Source organism: Dermacentor andersoni, chromosome 5 (genome assembly GCF_023375885.2).
Source record: "Dermacentor andersoni chromosome 5, qqDerAnde1_hic_scaffold, whole genome shotgun sequence".
Lineage (NCBI taxonomy): Eukaryota > Metazoa > Arthropoda > Arachnida > Ixodida > Ixodidae > Dermacentor > Dermacentor andersoni.
The window spans coordinates 192,458,359-192,478,524 of NC_092818.1; the positions used below are offsets into that span (position 1 = coordinate 192,458,359).

General features: G+C 42.4%; 1 protein-coding gene and 1 pseudogene across 3 annotated transcripts in view; both read left to right on the forward strand.

The window, feature by feature from the left end:
- Positions 1-20,166, forward strand: part of Start1 (Steroidogenic acute regulatory protein-like) — a 46,571-nt gene that overhangs the window by 17,663 nt on the left and 8,742 nt on the right. For all 3 annotated transcript variants that reach the window (XM_055071465.2, XM_072288482.1, XM_050179489.3), the window contains 4 exons: positions 1,576-1,697; positions 3,966-4,115; positions 5,762-5,857; positions 8,539-8,615. In XM_055071465.2, coding sequence (XP_054927440.1) covers positions 1,576-1,697; positions 3,966-4,115; positions 5,762-5,857; positions 8,539-8,615 — 445 coding nt within the window. The remainder of the gene's footprint in view (positions 1-1,575; positions 1,698-3,965; positions 4,116-5,761; positions 5,858-8,538; positions 8,616-20,166) is intronic.
- Positions 10,369-12,238, forward strand: LOC126531772 (uncharacterized; annotated as a pseudogene).

Below are 20,166 nucleotides of genomic sequence, written 5' to 3' on the forward strand. Positions count from 1 at the left end.
CATCAAGCCTTACTCACAGCCGCTCCCCATCGCCCCTTGCAGGAGCAGTGATCCCCGTCACACACACTGGCGTCACAGACTGATCTCAGCACAAGACGCCGTGGACGAGCGTAGCCTTCCCCACCTCCGGCACCCTGGTCCCCCCTCGAAAGTGCAGATGAGATCATAGAATTTCACACAATAATTACTAGAGGGAACTCTGGTGCTAGTGTCTATGGGAGCTGCAAATGGAGCAGTTGAGCAAGCATGGGAATTATGGGAAGTACATGGATTTGCCTAAACTTCGCCCTTCTGTCTTCAAACGGCTTCATGACTTTGTAAACTTGTCGTTTTCAACAATGTACTGCATAATAAATAAATAAACATTAAAATTGTCTGACAACAGGATTCGAGCACAGGACCTCTAGCACAGATACCTGATATTGAAACCATTACACCACGGACGCATGCATCAACAAGCGACATATAACGCCCTTATGAATTTATTGCGGGCAGGCCAGTGCCTTGAGACGCTTGGTGCGTTTTGATGTGGCCACCTTAACGGGCTGAACCATTGCAATTAGTAGCGATTGTACGTGCTCACAGTGTCTTCTGCACTCAGAAAAGTGTAGATCCTGTAGAACCTTGGATCCTAATGATTTCCAGTGTGTAAGCAATAAAAGATTGAAATCTTTGTTTCTCCCATGGAAGTATCAGTGATCTGGCCCAGTGCCTGCATTGTTATCTTTTTTGCTTGATTGTACGATTTTGTTCTGTGAGGTCATTTAGCATGCGAATATATATATATGCATACAAAAACAGGCAAATTCACTAGCATACAGCATAAATAAACGCATAAGTAGAAAGAGGCACCCCTTGTGTTAGCGCTAAAATAATATAATAGTACCGAAAGTGGTAATACTGCAATCGCAAAAGTGGTAACAGGGAGATGGCTTGAGGAGCGGTAATTTGCATAATCTATCTTCCCTTACGTGGAAACAATGTTGTTTATTCTGGAAAAGAAAAAAAAAGAGAGAGAACGTCGTTTCTTCCTTTATCTTTGTTTTCTTTTTCTTCCTCTCTTTTTTTTCCTTTTCTTTTTTTTTTTCCTGCTGAGGTATATTAAGAGCCAGCTCTTTGCATGTGTCACTTCAGCTTGGCACAGAATGCCTTGGACTGTGCAATGCATAACATTAGTAGGTGCTTGAAGGCCCAAATTAGGCCCTTTAATGGGTCTAATCTAAAATCTCTCGGCCTCATGCCCGGCCTGGGCCTGCCAAAAAATGTTTCGGACGGCCTGGGCTTTCGAGTTGGCCCGGGCCCATGCAGTGCTCTAGTTCCACTGCACCCTCCTCCTGCGCTTTCTTCCTCCTCTCTTTGCTATGGTCTTTCTTTTATCTACCACTGCACTCCACGTTCGCATTCATTCTTTGTGGCGCTTGTTCACTCAGTTACATCGCTGCTCGTTGCAGGAACAGACTATTAAGAGCTGCGCTCTAAAAGGTGTCGATATTAGAGGGAGGTGTTTGCTGTAAAACCAAAGAGAACGTTTCTCAAACATGCACACTCATACCCTGTGTATACATCTTGTTGCAGGATCAGAAAATGAGTCTTTAGCAGGAGATGATGTCCATGTTAGAAGTGATATTCAGCTACCTCATGACCTGCGTGTCAGGTTTGAGCAGCCAGAGTGTGCACCAAAATTGCTGGGCCCTGAGGTGAGTTCTGCTTATATTCGGTGCAATCACTTTGTGATTCTGCCTCACCTCAGCCAAGTTTTAAGTAAAAATGTCAGCATTCTTTTTTAGAAGATAGGTCAGTTATTGCTTGTGTGTTACAATTAGATATGAAACTGGAACTACTTCGCGGTGTTGGCGTCATCGTGATTGTCAGCACGAGCTGGTAACAGAAAATTTTTTTGTGTAGGTTGGTGATGACGACGTGCTGCTTTTGTGACAAAAGTGCATTCAAAAGAGAACTTATTTTATCCGCTAAGCTAGCAACAATGGAGCTTTGTCGCATATTTTGGCATGTCGGAGTCTTGCGTCACGTGACACTAACGAAATGGTTAGTCTAGGCGTGGGCCACTACCCTGTTCAGAGCTTATTGAGTCATTAAAAGAAATGCTGGATATAAAACAGGTTGGACCACATAAAGGACTGCTTGTTGTTATACATGGCAATAAAGAGCTGTCTGAGAGTGATGATGGACATTAAGTGTAAATTTTTGTTCTGTCATGGTAAACGCTGCAAATTTTGCCTTCTCCTGATTGCCAGAATTGGAGGTATGGTACATTTCCCTTGTTGTTAAATTGGTTGTGTGTTAGATTTTGGGTGTGCATACAGGGATACGTTTGAATTTGGTAATACAGTTAAACCTTGATATAATGAACTTCAACATAATGAAATTCTCGATTTAACAAAGTATTTAACTTTTAATAACCTCTTGTCCAAAGAACACCATGTAATTAGGACCCCAATATAACAAAGTGTGTTTGTATGAGATTTCAGTATAACGAAATTTCGCTTCCGTAGCTAAGGAATGCCGAGACAATAAATGGAAACTTCCGTAGATGCAGAACTGATTGAATTACAAGTAGCTGCTTACAAACGCACCTCTCAGATCACGCGCGGCGTGACAAGAGTGACCGCTGAAGTGAAGCCGCATCATGTTCTGTATAAAATCCAAGTGCAGTAAGATCCTATCGCGCCCCCTGCACTTTGTGCATTAGGTGCAAATGAAAGGGTACAATGGTGTCAAAGAAAGATGGTAGCTTCACGCACATGTGCCACCTCCATGCGCGAGCAATGGCGAGGTGAGTGAGCTCGCGGTAACACGATCAAGCGTGCACGAAGGGTGGAGTAGGGGGAAGGTAAGTTGGCGAGCGTCGCGATTACTTGTGCGCATCTCAGCCGTGGCTGCGCATGGCTGTAAACGCGGCTGAGCGCGTACACAGGCGCGCACCTTGCTTTAGAGGTAATCTGCCGCGTGTGCGAAGAGTGGTGTGCTGAGACAGCGTGGCATCATGTAAGCTGTCTTTCCGTGCATTTAGTATTGAAGGTTGTGTAATCTGGAGTTTCGGTGACCTATTGAAGCGAGAGGCAGACGAAGTATTTGCTCCCCACTGCTGGCGCTTTTTCATGATAACGTCGTCCCAGTGTAGGCCACGCTATCAGCCACGAGGTCAAAGTGCAGCCAAAAGCGTTGCTGGCTTCACTTATATTGTACTACGTATGAGAAAATATTTAGCGTGGCTTGAAACTGCATCATTCGTTGCCAGCTTCCAAATTCATCAAAATTAATTGTTTTCTCATTGAAATTTGTTTTTTTTTCTATTGCCGTATAATTCGGAACATTCCGCAGCCCCTTTCCGTGTAAGAAAAATCTATCTGACAGCAACTAGCCGCTAAGGTTCAGCTGTGTGCGAGTCTGTGTGTCTTTGTACGTTCCATAAAGTTGTTTCAGTACGTTATGTGTGGACTCAAGCTTCGTTATTTTATGTCCATGGTAGAATCGGCACCAAATTCTTGTTTGGATGCTTGGGTGGTAATGTAACTGTGCGTTACAATCAGGGGCGCGGTAGAATCGTGCAAGTATGGTAATCACTTTCTCAAGAGTGCATGTGACGTTAGACCGGACACGTCGGCACGTATGGCCAGCAGCGTTTCTGACACTCTGCCAAGCTTGCTATCGGTGCACAGTGTCGGGAACACTGTCGGCTGTATACTTTGGCATGTCCAGTGCCGGCATCTACGGCTGACAACGTTCCTGGCTCTGGTAGCAAGCTTTGCACCGTGCCAAAAATGCTTTTGGTCATATATGCTGATGCATTTGGTGCTGAATCATGCAAAAGCTCACAAAAGTGATGCATAGTAACATCAGAAATGACCACTTGAGAATTCCGCCTTAGAATCCATGCATTTTCGAATGGCTAGCGCGTGTGGGAGTGGTAAATTTATGCCCATTACACACATGGGGGTCGACAGGAGCGTTCATACAAGCGCAAAGCTGAGGAGGCCTTGGATACAGCCTTGAAGATCTTCCATGAGAGCAATTGGAAAACTGAAAAGATGGACCACAACAGTGCCATTCAGACCTGCCACCATTCCAAGTTTGGCAAAGTCTACAAATATGCGGTATGTTTCTCGGACTGCTTGCTTTTGGCTTCCTATTTTGGGGGAGGCACCGCTTACTCTATATTTGGAGCAGTATGTGTTTCTAACATAGTGAAGTCTGTGCAATCATGCATTCTCATCCTCTCTTCTTGTTCTGCTCAAATGCTAGCTAAAGTAAAATGAGTGTGTCTGTGGCATTCTGTGTTACCCAGTGACAGACAGGGCTTCCCAACTTGCTTCTCCTGGAAAGGTGCACTTGTAGACAGTATTGCGGGTAATGCAGTTGGAGCTGATTTAAAGCTCAGGATTTTGGGTGCGGTTCATGCTGGATATGAACACAAAAGTCAAGCTTGAAAACCCAGTCCACCTACATTAATGATGACGTTGAGCGTATTAATTCTACAAATGAAGCACCGTACTTCAATATTGCAAGTATATAACTCTTATTGCATAGGCCCAAATATCTAGCCAAACATGTGCCAACAGAATTTTCTGTTCATTAGCTAGCACATATCGTGAAACGCCCGACATATCGTGAAGTGTCCAGCGTTCGTCCATGTCTAATGCCTTTTCCTTGTGTGCATGTCCTCTGTGTTTCACTGGTATCCCCTTTCTCAAGTTCACATATACATTTTACATTAAAAAAAGGACTTTATTTCACCTCTTAATGATTTCACTGAAACTGCCACTAACCATAATTTGGCACAGTCACTCATGAGTGAGTCCAGCTAAGTAGAATTTTGGTGAGTCTGAGTGAGCTTGGCTGAGTGGAATATTGGTGAGTCTGAGTCGGAGTGGGCCAACCTGAGTAGAATTTTGTGAGTCCGAGTCTGAGTGATATCTAAGCAAAATACGTATCTTGTGAACGAGTCCGAGTGAGTTCCGTTTATTTTGCCAACTTATGCCAATAACCTTGTGGCAATATTGGAACTAATCTTCCCAGTGTTTTCACATAATAAGTCATGGCATTGTATTATTTTATCAGTGGAAGCAGCAAATCTTAGTTACTCCACTATCTGTTAGACTCTTAGGCTGTCCAATGGAAGACCCTGTCTAAATCTACAAATACTAATCTAACAGCATTGAATTTTACACTTAACAGGCTTTTACCATCTTACACAGTCATCATGCATAATCATGACTGCTCCATATCCATTACATGAACCATCAGACACAATAAGCCCAAAAATCGGGCATTTGGTAGCTTCTATGTTCTGCTTTTTTTGGACTTCTCAATTGGCAGCAGCAGCACAAAATGGTGGATTGTTGTGAATATCTATGTAAAGTAATTTCAATAATTCCATTAAAAAGCAATAATTAAATTCTTTTTTTATTCACTCAGAACAAGAGAACATCACAACTTCCTTGTGATTAATGAGGAATGTCATAAATTCTTCATTAGCAGATGGGTTTCTTAATTTTGAATGTTGAACATAATATTCAAGGTCCTGCAGAAACTCAGCAGTTTTAGGTGCCTTGATAAGATTACCTTTATATTCAAGACCTTGTTTGCACTTTCAGTGTACACGGTGTTTTCAATATCAGAGTTAAAGGGAATATTTGTAAAAAGGTGCTTAATCGTGTGCTCTTTCCGTATGAGTTCGTAGCTTCAAATGTTTTCTGTGTGTAATGCACATACTCAACGAAATGCTTCACTTACACTTCAGGGTACACTGCCAGCACCTCCAGAAACTATTTTGGACATTCTATTCAACCGATTGGAGGAGCAAGTTCTGTGGAACCCTTCAGTGAAAGAAGCCAGGGTATGCTGTTTGTGGTCTACGGTAGAAACAGTGCCATGTGTGATGAGTACTGTTTGACAGGTTTTCATGCCACAAATCCACAGATGAGCTGAGAGACTACTGTGGAATGGGGACTTTGATTACTTTTGACTACACAGGATGTACAGTAAGGGCTGCTGTTAAAGGGAACAGCTAATTATTATTTAAACCAACATAACTTGAAAATATAAACTCGCAAGAAAAAGATGCTTATGGCACGCGTTGCCTAGATCTCTAATGGAAACAAGTTACTGCTGAGGCCTCTGTATCAAAACTGAGCTGTAATCAGTCCCGAAGCATGAATTTGGTGTTCTCCTTAACAGCGGATCGTACTGTACATCTGTTACTTATAGCTATTGCCTTCTGCTAGTAAATTATTGCAGCAGCTAGCATTAGGCAGAAGTGTACGCTAAAATGATGTTATAAGATGGGTGCATGGCATCGTGCTTTTGGATTCATGCATGTTCATGTGCATCACTATGTGTCAATGCAGTGCTTTTAATTACTGTAAACCTGCTGGGTGGCTTAGTGGCGATGGTGTTGCACTGCTAAGCATGAGGTCGCAGGATCAAATCCTGGCCGTAGCAGCTGCATTTCGATGAGGGTGAAATGCAAAAACGCTCGTGTCCCATGCATTGGGGGCATGTTAAAGATACCCTGGTGGTCAAAATTAATCCAGAGGTCTCCCACTACAGCGTGCCTCCTAATCAAATTGTGGTTTTGCCACGTAAAACCCCAGAATTCATTCATTTATTCTGCTTACTGTGCCTTCATGCATTCAAATGGCTGAAGTAATTCAGTGAAAACTATACTTTCTGGGGGCAAATACCTCCTTTCCCTTTCTGTACTAGTTAAGCGCTGTCAAGAACACAATACCAATATCTAATTATAGTGCTTTACTGTGAAGACATGACCGAAATCGCATGTGCCCTGGAGAGGACTACCTACCCATTTTTCATCACTTAGTTATAAATGAATAATAATATTGCATGTTCTTGCTCAGTTTGTGCAATAATTGAAAATGTTCACTTATATTGCTGTGGAGGTTGCTAGCATCTCTAGAAGCTTTATTGGATGATTTCTGTAAATCCTCTACAAAATTGCATAATGTACAAATGGACATACTTTACAGCATTTTATTTTCACACACATATCTAAAGCTAGAAAGTTTCTGCTAACACTAGGTCATATTTTACCACTGAACTGGCCATATGCACCACTCCTCATGGCAGCATCCAGTGGGTATTGCTGCAAGATGCACTATGTTTAGCAGAAACAAAATTAGAAAATGACAGAATAACAAACAAGTGTTAACACCATGCTTTAAATATTTGGAGATGTGTGTGCATGAGTATATTTCTGTACACATATGTTGCATGAGGCTAAGCTCTATAGCCAATTTTTTAAATATATGTATTATACAACAACTTCTACATTTAGTTTTTGTCTGGCCCCATAAATGTTGTACTATCAGAAAACTAGGTTATTACAGTGACATAATTCTTTTAATACAGTTCTGTTAACCCTTTTAGTGTTGTTCTTTCGGAGGTGATACACCCCTGGCGTCGAAGTTCTTTCTCAGATGTTCTAAAATGAAAACAAGAGTATATTTTTGGTTATGTAGAAGGGAAAAAATGATGCGAATAATGGCCAATGCACTCTTGGCATGGTCGTCACATTCTTATCTTCATCTTGTATCTCCTGCCTAGCTTCGTTCTGACAAGCACACTTCCGCGATAGCGCTGCTGCATCAGAATAAAAAAGAAGTACTTTCTGTAAATGTACGGCAGATGGCAGAAACATGCAAGAGTGGTGGCCTTGCACTGCAGCGCAAATATTTGAACAGGGAATTGCCGCGGTAGTGGTACACAAAGTCCAAGAGCCACATCTCTCACCTGTGAATGCTCGTCAACGCAACCACGCCCACAAAGAGGCGTATTTCGCAGTGCACTAGCAAAAGCACAGGTTGAGCAATCCCAGAGAGGTTAGATAATATGCTTCTATAAATATATTCAGCAGATGCCAGAACTACCCCGGACCGTGCTGACTTCGTGTTGCTGCACACATCTTACTTGAAAGGGTGGAGAATGTATGGGTACATCAGTGACATACATCAGGACGGGATAGAAATGCAGAAACATATTGGCACATCACTAAGCTCGCAAACAACTTTCGCTGGCTATGAAGGGAAAACTACGGAGGCAAAGCATGCACAAGTGAGTGTGCTTCTGAAAAGACTCCTGTGTTTTCATCCTCATTAGTTTAAGCTGGGGAAGAGAAAACATAAACACCTTATTATCAATAGTCAAATAATGCAAAACACACCACTGAATGCAAAAGTTAACTTATTTCGCAGCTTTTCCCTTCCACGTCTGGGCAAACGCGGAACTGGGGCACTCGGAAGCTGCGTTGATTCAGCATCTGTTCCGAGCAACCAAAAGCACTGTCAAACGCTGGTGGACTACTTAGCGCAGTAACACATGTGCAGAAGCTCCGCTCCCATAGCTTTCCCTTCATAGCCACAGAAAGTTGTCTGCGAGTAAAACGCTGAAATTGTTAAAAATATAGTCATTTGGCAGAATTCGGTTCATGTCTTTATAACAGCAGTGTGTCTTTGCTTCTTCACTACATCCCTTCCCCCATCCCTTCTTTTTTTTTTGCAGGTAATAGAGAGCATAGACAGTCAGACCGACATTGTGTACATACTTTCAGATGGTGCAAAAGGAGTCATTTCTTCTCGGTATGTTGGCTACTGGCAAGTGCAACTGTTTGGAAGACTGTTGCAATACATGCCTGTGTTGACAGTTCTCTTAAAATTGTTTTTTGTCACTGCAATCTGTTAACGACCATCCTTCACAAATTTGCATTCATGGTGAAATGGCAGCTGACAAGCCTCTCAGATTGGCAAGTCTAGTTGCACAGATTCACGACTATTTCAATTGAATGCACTTTATTTCATCACCAAAATGTTGAGGACTGTGAACAAAAAGCCTTTCTATGGCTTGACATGGTCCGCAGCCCTCTTTAACAGGCAGTGACAGAGCATAAGGTGAAGTATTACATACTCAATAAGAGTCAACTGAGTCCCAGTAAGATGACTGACAAACATAATGCACATATGTATGTATGTAAGGATACAATTGAAGCAGAAAAAAGAAGAGAACGCTAATTACGCATGCACGTTATACATATATGAAATTAACAAATATGTAAGGCGATAAATAATGCAATGCACAATTCAGCAAATACACTCTAACAAAAAATGCTATCATCTTTCTCTTTTTTTTCTTTTTGCGGAAACAAAGAAAAGAAATAAGAAAGCACAATAATGAATGTTTAGACGATGTACATTTTATTTAGACAAGACAGTAATCTAAAGCGCAACATTTGGTGGGTGTAGTAAGTCCTTGCCCGTGGCATCTCCGAGTTAGCAACTGCGCATATTCATCTTCCTATCTCTGTTTTAAGTTCGGGATAGTACTTAACGTGTTATTATTTCTGTTAATACCTGTCTTATACCAGTTAATTAGTGTTTGCTCATAAATATCAGGCATAGGAAGTAAATTCAGTTTTTTTAAAAATGGGTGCGTATGGGTGTTGTGGGGAACATCCAGAATACTACGGACGGCCTTTTTTTGTATTCTGTGTAGTGTGGTGATATTAGTAACAGTAGCAGTACCGCAAACAAGATGGCAATAGTTAACTTGACTGAGAAGTAACGACTTGTATAGGAGAAGCTTGATACTTTTAGGGAAAAAAAATCTCAACCTGCGCAAAATTCCACTCACGTGGGATATTTTAGCAGCGACTAAATCTACTTGTGTGTTCCACAACACGTTGCTCAAATACAACCCCGAGGCATTTAACAGTAGGGACAATGGGTATAATCAAATTATTGAGTTGTAATGTCAAGTCTGTAGTGACATTAAAATTTTTCGGTCTGAACAAAATAGCTGTAGTTCTTTTAGTACATATTTGTAGTCAATGCCGCGAGCTTTCCACGATTCCGCGAAAAATCACGGGATTGATGTTTTTGCGGAAATGCGATCTAAAAAAAAAAAAACTTTGCTTTTTGAAGCAGCAGCGAAATGCTCTTTCTCGCAGTTTTCACAAGATGGCGCTACGCGTCTTAAAAATATCAGATCAAGTGAAAGCTGCTAAAGGTGACGGAAAAGTATTTTCTTAGTAATTAATAGTAAGAGGGTTCCTATTGCCTCGGCACAAGTGAAAGCGGCCAAAGGTGACGGAAAAGTAGTATTTTCTTAGTAATTAATAGTAAGAGGGTTCCTATTGCCTCGGCACCTTTTACTGATGAAGAAATTTAATTTCATATTAAAATATTCTCGCCTTATAAAAAAATTGGCTAGGTGGCACAGCCGCCACCCGAATCAAAGGGCTCAGCCGTAGCCGGAGTCACCAATCCATCCAACGTTTGCTTCAACAGAAAATGCGTCATTTTACTGTTTGCTTCGTGTTTCGAGTTGGTAATCAAGATGGCTCCCACAGGATCTCATTTGAGCAAGGAGACAGCCAAACAACATGCTCGAGAATACAAGAATGCCAGCTTTTACAAAGATGCAGGAATCCTTTTTTGTTGAGTTTATGCTAGAGCAGTTGACCATCGACGCAAGTCAACTATTGACGAGCACACCGAGAGCAACCGTCATCATAAGAATGCAGAAGCAAGGGACTCTTCCAAGCAAAAAAGTGTCAAGGAATCATGAGAATATGGTGCTGGGGGTTCAGGAACACCGAGAAAGCAAAGCCGACTGCAAACGCTGGAACCCGCAATCACTGCTTGCGAGGCGAGGCAAGGCAAGGCACGACATTGTGCTCAAATTCCTGGATGTGTTAATATCTGGGAATATTCGCCTAGAGAAAGTGGACAATCCGAAACTGGGAATGTTTCTGCAGACACATTCAGAATGGCGGTTCGGTGCCTGGGTCTGATGTGCTCCGCCGCCGACTTCCAGAATTGTTTGAGAAGCACGAAACAGCTTTGAAAGCTATGTTTCAAAGTACCACACTGTCGGTAATTACCGATGAAACCACTGATGCCCAATCAAAATTGGTTGTGAACGTGTTGTTCGTCCAGTCAGCCAGAAGCGCGAGTGCTTCGCTACAACCTGTACATGTGGAAGTTAAATTCGTGGATGAAGTGAACTCGTCTGTGATAGGCTGCATTGTAACGAGAACACTGACGAAGTACGGAATTGAATTCGAGGACGTAACAGGCTTTGTAAGCGATAACACTGCTTATGTGGTGAAATCATTTAATGAGTGCATAAAGTCACTGTGCGAAGGTGCTGTTCACATTACATATGTAGCCCATACAATAAACATTGTAGGCAGTACCTTGCAGGTATCCTTTCCCTTAGTGGACAAATTTGACGCCTGTATGAAGAAGGCATTCTGGCTGTCGAGTAGAAAAAGAGCTTTCTATAAATCTCATCTAGAAAAGTGCGGGATTCAGTGTGCCAAAACACCTCCAGCACCTTTCAAAAGTAGGTGGAATTCGTGGATTGAAGCAGTTGAGCAGCATTCTGCATACTTTGACTACTATCCTTCTACGCTAAGGCAAGTTCATGAAAGGTATAAAGAAACTGCATGCATTGATTCTCTTCTGGAACTTTTGAATTAGCCCTTAACTGAGCCTAAGTACAGCATGCAATGCATTGCAGTATTTGGTAAAAAAAGTTGCCAGCCTGCTGAAAGCAGCTGAGGGTCAGCGTGTAGCCTTTCATAAAGCATACAATGCTTTGTTTGTACTCTCGGGATATTTGGTAGCAGCTGCACAGGAAGATTTTGGAACACAACCGAAGAAAGAAAACATTGCACATGACGAGGCCCATCGGATTTCAAACAAAATGAAGGCTGCAATGAGTAAAGCAGCTAGCAAAGCGCTAGTATGTTTGGAGAAATCTGACACTTGGAAGTTCTTCAAGAGTGTGACTTGCTTGGATCCTCTGCAAGTCGGGAGTCTCTCAGAGAAGAGGTCAGAGTTTGCAGGTGTTCCTGGACTTGGGAAAGAGTCACCAGCGCTAGCTGCTGAATGGCAAGTCTACCTCAAGTCTGCCCAAGAACTCAAGTCTAGTGACAGGGACTTAGTGCCGTTTCTTTCTAAATAAGAAAATCCAGGTGTAGATTTTGATGTTCTGGCTTTCTGGGCAGGGATTGGAACAGCTCACTCCAACGCTTTCTTCCATTGCCCTTAAATACCTGTCAATTCCAATCAACTCTGTTGACACAGAAGGATCATTCAGTTGCTATAGTGACATTGTGTCCCACAAGCTCCATTCTCTTAGTGAAGAGAGTACAAAGCATCATCTGATGCTCAGCCACAACAGCTTCCTTCAGTTTTAAATATGCAAGCATATTTGGAGTCTGGAAGTTCTTAATAAACTCTTACATGTACCTTATGTCTGTTCAATGTTGCCGCAGAATTTTGCAGATTTCTCTGTGTTGGTTTGCAGAATTTCAAATTTTCCACCTCATAAAGTTAAGGGCTCTATATATAGCAAGTGAATTTGCGAGACCAAGAGGACAGTTCTATTAGTGCCTAATTTGCGAAACCGTTGGAGTCAGTGGAACTCGGTGCAGTAACCAGAATAGTTGTGTCGTCCGCATACGTAATAAATTTTGCATTATTATCAATAGTAACTAAGTCATTAATATAAACACAAAAAAGCAGAGGCCCCAGGATACTTCCTTGCGGCATCCCTGTATGAACTGGCCTTAAATTTGACGTATCTGTCTATGACCACATGTTGCGTTTGATGTTGAAGATATGATCGTATGAGTTCAAGAAAGGCGCCACGATAACCATAATGTTCCAGTTTGTTGAGTAATGCATTACAGTTGATACAATCGAACGCCTTCGCCTAATCAACAAAGATGCTCAGAGTACATAACTGCTGTTCAAACGACTGCAATATAATTTCATTTTGAGTAAGGCAGTTTCTGTTAACTGCCCTTTCACAAAGCCATGCTGTGTACTAGTGATCAGATTGTGTTTGATTAGGAATGATGTCACGCGGGCATGCACTAATTTTCCTATACTTTTAGAAAGAATGCACCACACCAATATTGGCCGGTAGTTTGCTAATTCGTTTTTATCACCATCTTTGTGCAAAACTATTACCTTCGCAATCTGAAGTCTTTTCGGGAATGTACAGCTGCAGAAAATATATTAAGTTAAATATGTGCACTAATGTAGGCAGAAGTAAGCCCAGGACATGCTTAATTGGTGTGATCTCAAATCACAACATCGGCTGTTCTTGATAGACATAAAAGTAGTGAATACTTCATTTTCTGTAGTCGGCGCTAAAAACGCAGATTGATTAGTCCTGCCGCCAAGGTAACTGAAAGAATTAGAATCATGAGTACTGTTTACTTAGGTAGTAAAATACTTATTGAAAGTATTTTGCAAGCGCTTCATTAGATAAAACTTATCACCTAATGTGATTTCTCTTATAGTCAGGTTCCCATCTCCTCACCCGAGAAAGCCATTAATATGCCTCCAGGCAACATGGGATCTTTTTATAACGTCGTTATTTAAAAAATTACATAAATACTTTCTCTTCTCTCTGAGTGTCTACCAACCGGGAAAACCGGGAATTCTCAGGGATTTTGAGTAGTCTGGAAATACTCAGGGAAAACTCGGGGAATTTGTGCTTCTATCAGGGAAAATTAGCTCTAATTTTATTGAAAGGGAACGAAAGTCTCTGTAATGCTGGCTTGAGTAAGAGAGAGGAATTGCAACGAATTGTCTTTGACGCCGTGTCATTGGCTGGAGGAGTTGCCAGTGTACAGTCAACGGCCGACTTTCCGGATGCCCGATGATTTGGACGGCTTCGCGGCACCACCACGTACCTCATAGAACGTCTCTGAAAACGTATCTGAAATTTTGGACGCAAGAACCCTTCGCCGTCCAACTTTCCGGACATTTTGCCGCGACCGAAGGTACGAAGCGGAATTTAATCAAAGCCACCACCGCTGCCATTTCGATTGCATCGTGGCCTCGAACCGCCGCTCTCGCATACAGATTCGATGGCACCTCCGCCGCAACGCTAGGCCTAGCTGCTTCGACGTTCGCTATTAAGCTTCTTGCCGTTCGGTGCCGTGTTTTTCATTGAAAGAATTGCCGCTGTCAGCAATGGCACCGACTCCGCCTTTGTGGTCATCGCGATTCCATGGCTTCGATGCTCTGAAGCACAATGCGTTGCATAAAGCCGTTTACGAAAGTTAGTTTTGCCTTAGTACAATCGTGCCATGCGGTGAAGCAATCGCAAATGTATTGCGGTGAAGAATTAACAAGTGTGGGAAGGGGCAATTCTTACGGGGCACATTATGTTGAGACAAAGCGAAAAAAAAAAGATTAAAAAAAAAAACACGAGGACAAGAGAAGGAAACGAAGACGCAGCGCTAGTTATGTAGTACCAACTAGCCTACCAGTCTATTCTCTTGAACACATTATGTATTCCTTAATTATACACGCATGCACCTGTCACCGTAGGAGCACCGATATGCCTAATAAGTGTACTGGCAGGCCTTCAGAGCTTTTTCGGATGTGCCTGTGGCGATTTAAACACATAAAGGCAATAAAGGACATGCATTCTTTTTTTCAAACTGCCTAATTTTTCAGACATTTTCAGGACAGTTGTCAGGACAGTTGAGGTTCACTTTCCAGCTGCTGAGAGAGAATCTCACTTGTTACAAAGTTCGGGCCTCATACCAGTGAGCTTGCTATAAGTTGATAGAAATAGCTCATATTTGAACATATTTGCTTCTGTATGCATCTCCTTTTATTCATACTTGAGAATGCTCGACTCAATTTGCAATGGGTTTTACCATTCTTTTTTTTCGAAGATATTTTATTCACTGTGCATTTTACTAACACCTGCCTCTGCTTTCTTTTGGAGCAAAATAAACATTGCTCCTTACTATTCAAACTGGATTAAGTTGGTTTTTTTAACATGCTTGCTAGAGTGACAGCATTGGGCGACATGGTGTCAGCCCATCTTTACATAAAACAAATTTCTGGGTCACTCAGGGAATTTTGCAAAGGCGCTTAGGGAAAACCTGGAAACTCAGGGAATTTGGCAATGTCAACTTGGTAGACACCCTGCTCTCTGTGCAAAAGACTACTTGCTTTGTTCCTTTATACCTTAAAATCATGCTATGCTTTTTCAGTTCTGTTGTCAATAAAATTTTTGTGTAGGCAGTATTTGGCACGAATTTCACTGATACAATTTTTATTTATCCATGGCTTTTTGCCTTTATGTACCAATTTAATTACTTTGCATTTAAAGCATTTATCATAGTTATCCTTAAACCTAGCACAAAAACAAAAATGTTCATGAGAACTTTCTGGGTCTCTGGTACGCATCAGCTTTGACCAATCGATTAGCGATATTGCATCACGAAACTTCTTCAGGCTGCGTGCAATATTGATATCCGAACCATTTGTGGGGAGTGGTGTTTGCGTGTTGTAAGTGAACACTGGGTCATGAAAAGAAATATTTAAGGATGATCACTTATATGAGCACTCACAACAGCAGATAAAATGTTAGAATGGTGGATGTTGGTTATGAAGACGTCAATTAATATTGATGTATCGGTTGAAATACGAGTCGGACTATTTATAACATTTTCAAAACCATTTGATTCGATTGTCCTGCTAAGTTCCTCTCGAGAAGCAGGAACCTCCAAAATTTCAATGTTCAAGTCTCCTGCCAAAATTAACTTGTAGTCATTATCATTCACCCAGCTCAAGTACTTTGTTAGAAAAAACAGAAAGCCGTGCATGCTCGCTCCTGGTTGTCAAAATGAGACGCAGAAAACATTATCATTGCACTGAACAGTATCACTTCATAATCCGGCGTAACAAGGGAAAAAGACGCAACAATGTTGCAACAGAGTGTGCTTTTTGCCATTAACATAATACCTCCTCCTCTTTACATGACCGATTCACAAGAAACCTTGTGTAGCTGGTCAACTTAAAAACTTCTGATTCGCATTGGTATCGCGTTTCTGTCACTATCAGTATATCAGGAGCAAAGCCAAGCGTAGCAATGAGTGCAATAATTTTTTCTTTATTTTAGCAGACTGCGCGTGAAGGTGAATAAAAGATAGGCAGTTCTTATTTTTGTCATAGAGGCTGCCAACTTCATGCGGTGCAAGATATGCGTGCATAACTCTTCCAGACATGACATCATCATTAGAAGCCATGAAACCTTGGTTATTCAATTTTATCTAGGTCAGAGATGTGCCTTATTTGCAACGACCGTGATGACTGTCTTTCTAGGAAAAATCTTGCCGTCCCGCGCCCAAGCGAAATGCCAATTATTCTCCTTTTTTCGTGCAATCATCTGCCCAAAAGTTTTTTCAATTCATGACACAAGTGTTCATTGACGTACACTCTTAAAAACAATTGCACCCTTTGGGGTGTATATTTGCCACACAACAATAATCGTCATCTGTCTTGCCCGCATTTCCTTTCTTTAACGATGCAAGCCCAGTACTTTCAAGTCATGAGTGGAATGCGCATTATCAGCATGACAGAGCATTCTCGACAGCAAAGTAATGAGCGCAGCGTTTTCAAGAAGGGAAATGCAAGCAAGACAAATGACGATTATTGTTGTGTGGCAAATATACACCCCAAAGGGTGCAACTGTTTTTAGAGTGTACACAGCCCAAGACTGTGTGTAGCCAATATCAGTGGCCGACAGTCTCTTCTTTCAAGCTTTGTTGAGGACTGCGTTGTGTTTTGACTGGCTGCGGAGCTGTACCACGATGTTTGCCTGGAGTCCCTCGTCAGAACTCTGTGACAGATCTCGACATCATTTTCACTAATGGGCTCAATTACAACTTCTCCGACTTTTTCAAAATGGTAGATAGGTTTTCACCTTGTGAAAATGAAATACCTTTGATTTCCATATTCTTATTTCTGTAGTATTGGTCTAGCTGTTAGATTTTGAGCTCAACTTCCAATGCATGCTTCTTCAGTAGTGCACACTCAGAAGCAAGGGAAGCGTCCTCAGCCTTGATTTCAGCATTTTCTTTCTGAATATCCTTCATGGTGGTACACATTTCTTCAAAACATTTGTTCGTATGATCCAGGCTATTTTAAATCTCTCGATTTTCCTTCCTCAATTCTCTCTCCAAAGATGCACGCATATCACAAATTTCCTGTTTCAGATCTTTCAGCATTTCTTACTCTTCAAGGGACATTGTAGCTAAAAGAAAAAGACGGAAGAAAACCCACTTTGGCAGCAGCAACAGTAGTATGACAAGCAACATGAATAATTCAGTCAGACAGTCTAACCTGCGAGGCATAGAAGAGGAAACACAGCGCAAGCTGTGCAGTCCTGCTGCTGCTGCCGCTGCTAAATGAAGTTTCCTGGTGCTTACGTCGGCTGTATCTGGAGCTGACGCTATGGTACAGTGTTGACGTGGGCCGTGACGTACAGGCAGGATTGTGGTTAGTCACAGCATGATCACGGATTGCCAATACATTGATGGGGCCGACAGACGATAGGCAATCTACGAGGCATAAAAGAGGAAACACAGCGTAAGCCATGCAGTCCCTGTGCTTGCATTGGATTTATCTGGAGCTGGCGTTGTGGTACGGTGTTAATGTAGGCCGTGACGTACAGGCAGGCTTGTGGTTAGTCACGGGATGATCAAAGTTTGTCGATGTATTGATGGGGCTGGCGAATGATAGGCAATCTGCGAGGCATAGAAGAGGAAACGCAGCGTAAACCGTGCAGTCCTGTTGCTGCCGCCACTGCCAAATCCTATGCTGATGCTGCTATGCTGTCTGGTTCCTGTAATAATATTCCTAGTACCATATTTACCCAAATCTTACGTGCACCTTTTTTTAAGAAAATTGGTCCAAAAATTGCCTGCTACTTACAATTGGATACGAAAGCAAAACCACATTTGCAGGGTTTGCAACAGCCTACTGTCAGAGCCATCAGACACAGCACCGTCAACATCCCAAAACGACAGAGCATGTTTTCTTGAAAATAGTAGTAGTAGTAGTAGTACTAGGTTCACTTTGTACTCGACCACAATTTGTAACAGTGTTTTCAGCCAATCACTTTCGGAGATGCTATCAGGTTTGCAATATTCTGTGCAACTCTGCACCAGATGTGTTGGTGCATACAGGTGCAAGCGTTTCTGGCACTCTGCCAAGCTCACTATCTGCACACAGTACCAGGAACGCTGTCAGCCACATACTTCGACAAGTCCGATGTAGAGTTACATAGAATCTCGCAAAAGTGATAGTAGTATCTTTAAAAGTGGTCGCTCGAGAATGCCGCCCCTGCATGCTTGGTACCTATGGCCAATGAAGTGTAAATGGCGACGACAGTACGCCACTTTTATTATGAAAGCTCATTGAAAGAAAATCTATTTCATCATTCATGAAAGAATCATGAAAGAATCTATCATTGAAAGCAAATCGAGGGCATGTTTCATTCAGTTCCAATTTACTTGCTTACTTTAAACCTGCTAAAATTGAATGCATATTAGATTTGGGGACATGATACAATTGGATAAATACGGCATGTTGCTTCATTGTAATGTAAAACGCATCTTGCTGTTAGGACAGAGTATAACGTCTGTTGCAGGATGAGTGACAAACGCAAGCAGCACCCACCTTTTCATCTAATGCTGCTTTGAAAGATTTTCTGCACTGCATGGATAACTTTACTTCAGTAACAGTAATCAGACATACTAGTTTGGTAGCAGTCAGTACAATCTGGGGCTTTTCTTTCTCACTATTTATGGAGTGTTGCTGCCCATGTGTTTGTGGTGGTTAAAGGGCAGCTCTGGTTATTTTTCGATGTCGACTTACCTTAATAAAATTTTGAATAGACATTCGCTTTTTAACTCTGATTATCTGTGCCAAAGCATATAGCTGCAAGTCATTTATTTTCCTGAAACTGAACTTGAAAGACTGCTTGTATGTTCCCGACTCATGCCCACGAGTGTAAGACTATTTACTGGCTACCCTGTGTTTGTGACATCTGAGACTACACCGCCACTTCGCCCACAAACAACACAGCTGGCTCCTTTTTCTATGATATGATGGCTGACAGTCATTGTTTTGACAGACTTTATAACTGGTACTTCTTGCTGCAGCACAATGTCTTGAGCTTGGGCACGTCAGCTGCCTCACATGGCAGCGGCTGGCCAAAAGCAAACGACGATCCTTCAGCGCTCATACTATTGCTGAAGTCGCCGCTGTCTAGTTCGAAAGAGTTGAAAAAACTCCCTGTGTTGTCAGCAGTCATCATCAGCTTCAAATTTATGGTAGTAGCACCATGTATACTGTGTCTTTAGCACGCATCCTGCATTTTTACATTACGGTAGTGCAGGATCTGACGTCATCGACTCATTGTGACGTCACTCGAAGCAGCTACCCATTTCAGTTTCAGTACTTCGTTTATTGGTTATTTAAAATTACTGATGTGTTTCTAAGCAAATTGAACCACCCTACTGGTGACAGGACTGTCAATGCCATTTGAAAATGACAATATCTTAACATGGTAAAAAAAAGCCGGAGTTACCCTCGTAAGATTTGAAGACGGGCTTGTAGGACGATCGGAGGAACTTGGGGCGACAGGACTAGGCGAGCAGGATTTATTTGCAGATTTTACATTTGAACATGAGATACATTTACACAGTCTATGCATGACTCCCAAATGGAGCTCGCAAGACGAACATACAGCACATAGCTTACGAGCACGCAGCTCACGAGTACATTTCGAGCACAGAGCACGACGACGAGCACACACTAGCAACCGACAACAGCCGCTTAACCACTCCGTTCGACGTCATCGTTCAACGTCATCGTAGAAAGTCCTCGTGATTGCCTTTGAGAGAAGGGGATAGGGGTTTTACACACACACATGCCGCACAGGTTTCAGTGCTCTCTCCGAGGGCAGATGACCTTTGCAGCGCAGTTGTCGTGGTATCCATTGTCCCGCATCCCCGTAGTCAGGTGGTCACGCCCGACCACAGCCGGCGCCTCTAAATTCCAGAGCGGACCGTGCACAGCGGGCTCCGCCGCTGCACATTGTCTGGTGTCTCGAAAAGCGCATGGGGAGGTTCCGCCAATTACCTCCCCTCGAGAACTCCACTGAGCTGACCCCTCGCCGCGTGGCTGCCGGTTATCCGCAGTTCTCTGAAGTGTGCCACCACCCTGGTTGGATCGAAACACGTGCAGCGGGCTGAAATAGTTGCAGGCCGATCCTAACACCCTTTACAGGGCCCCTCACCAG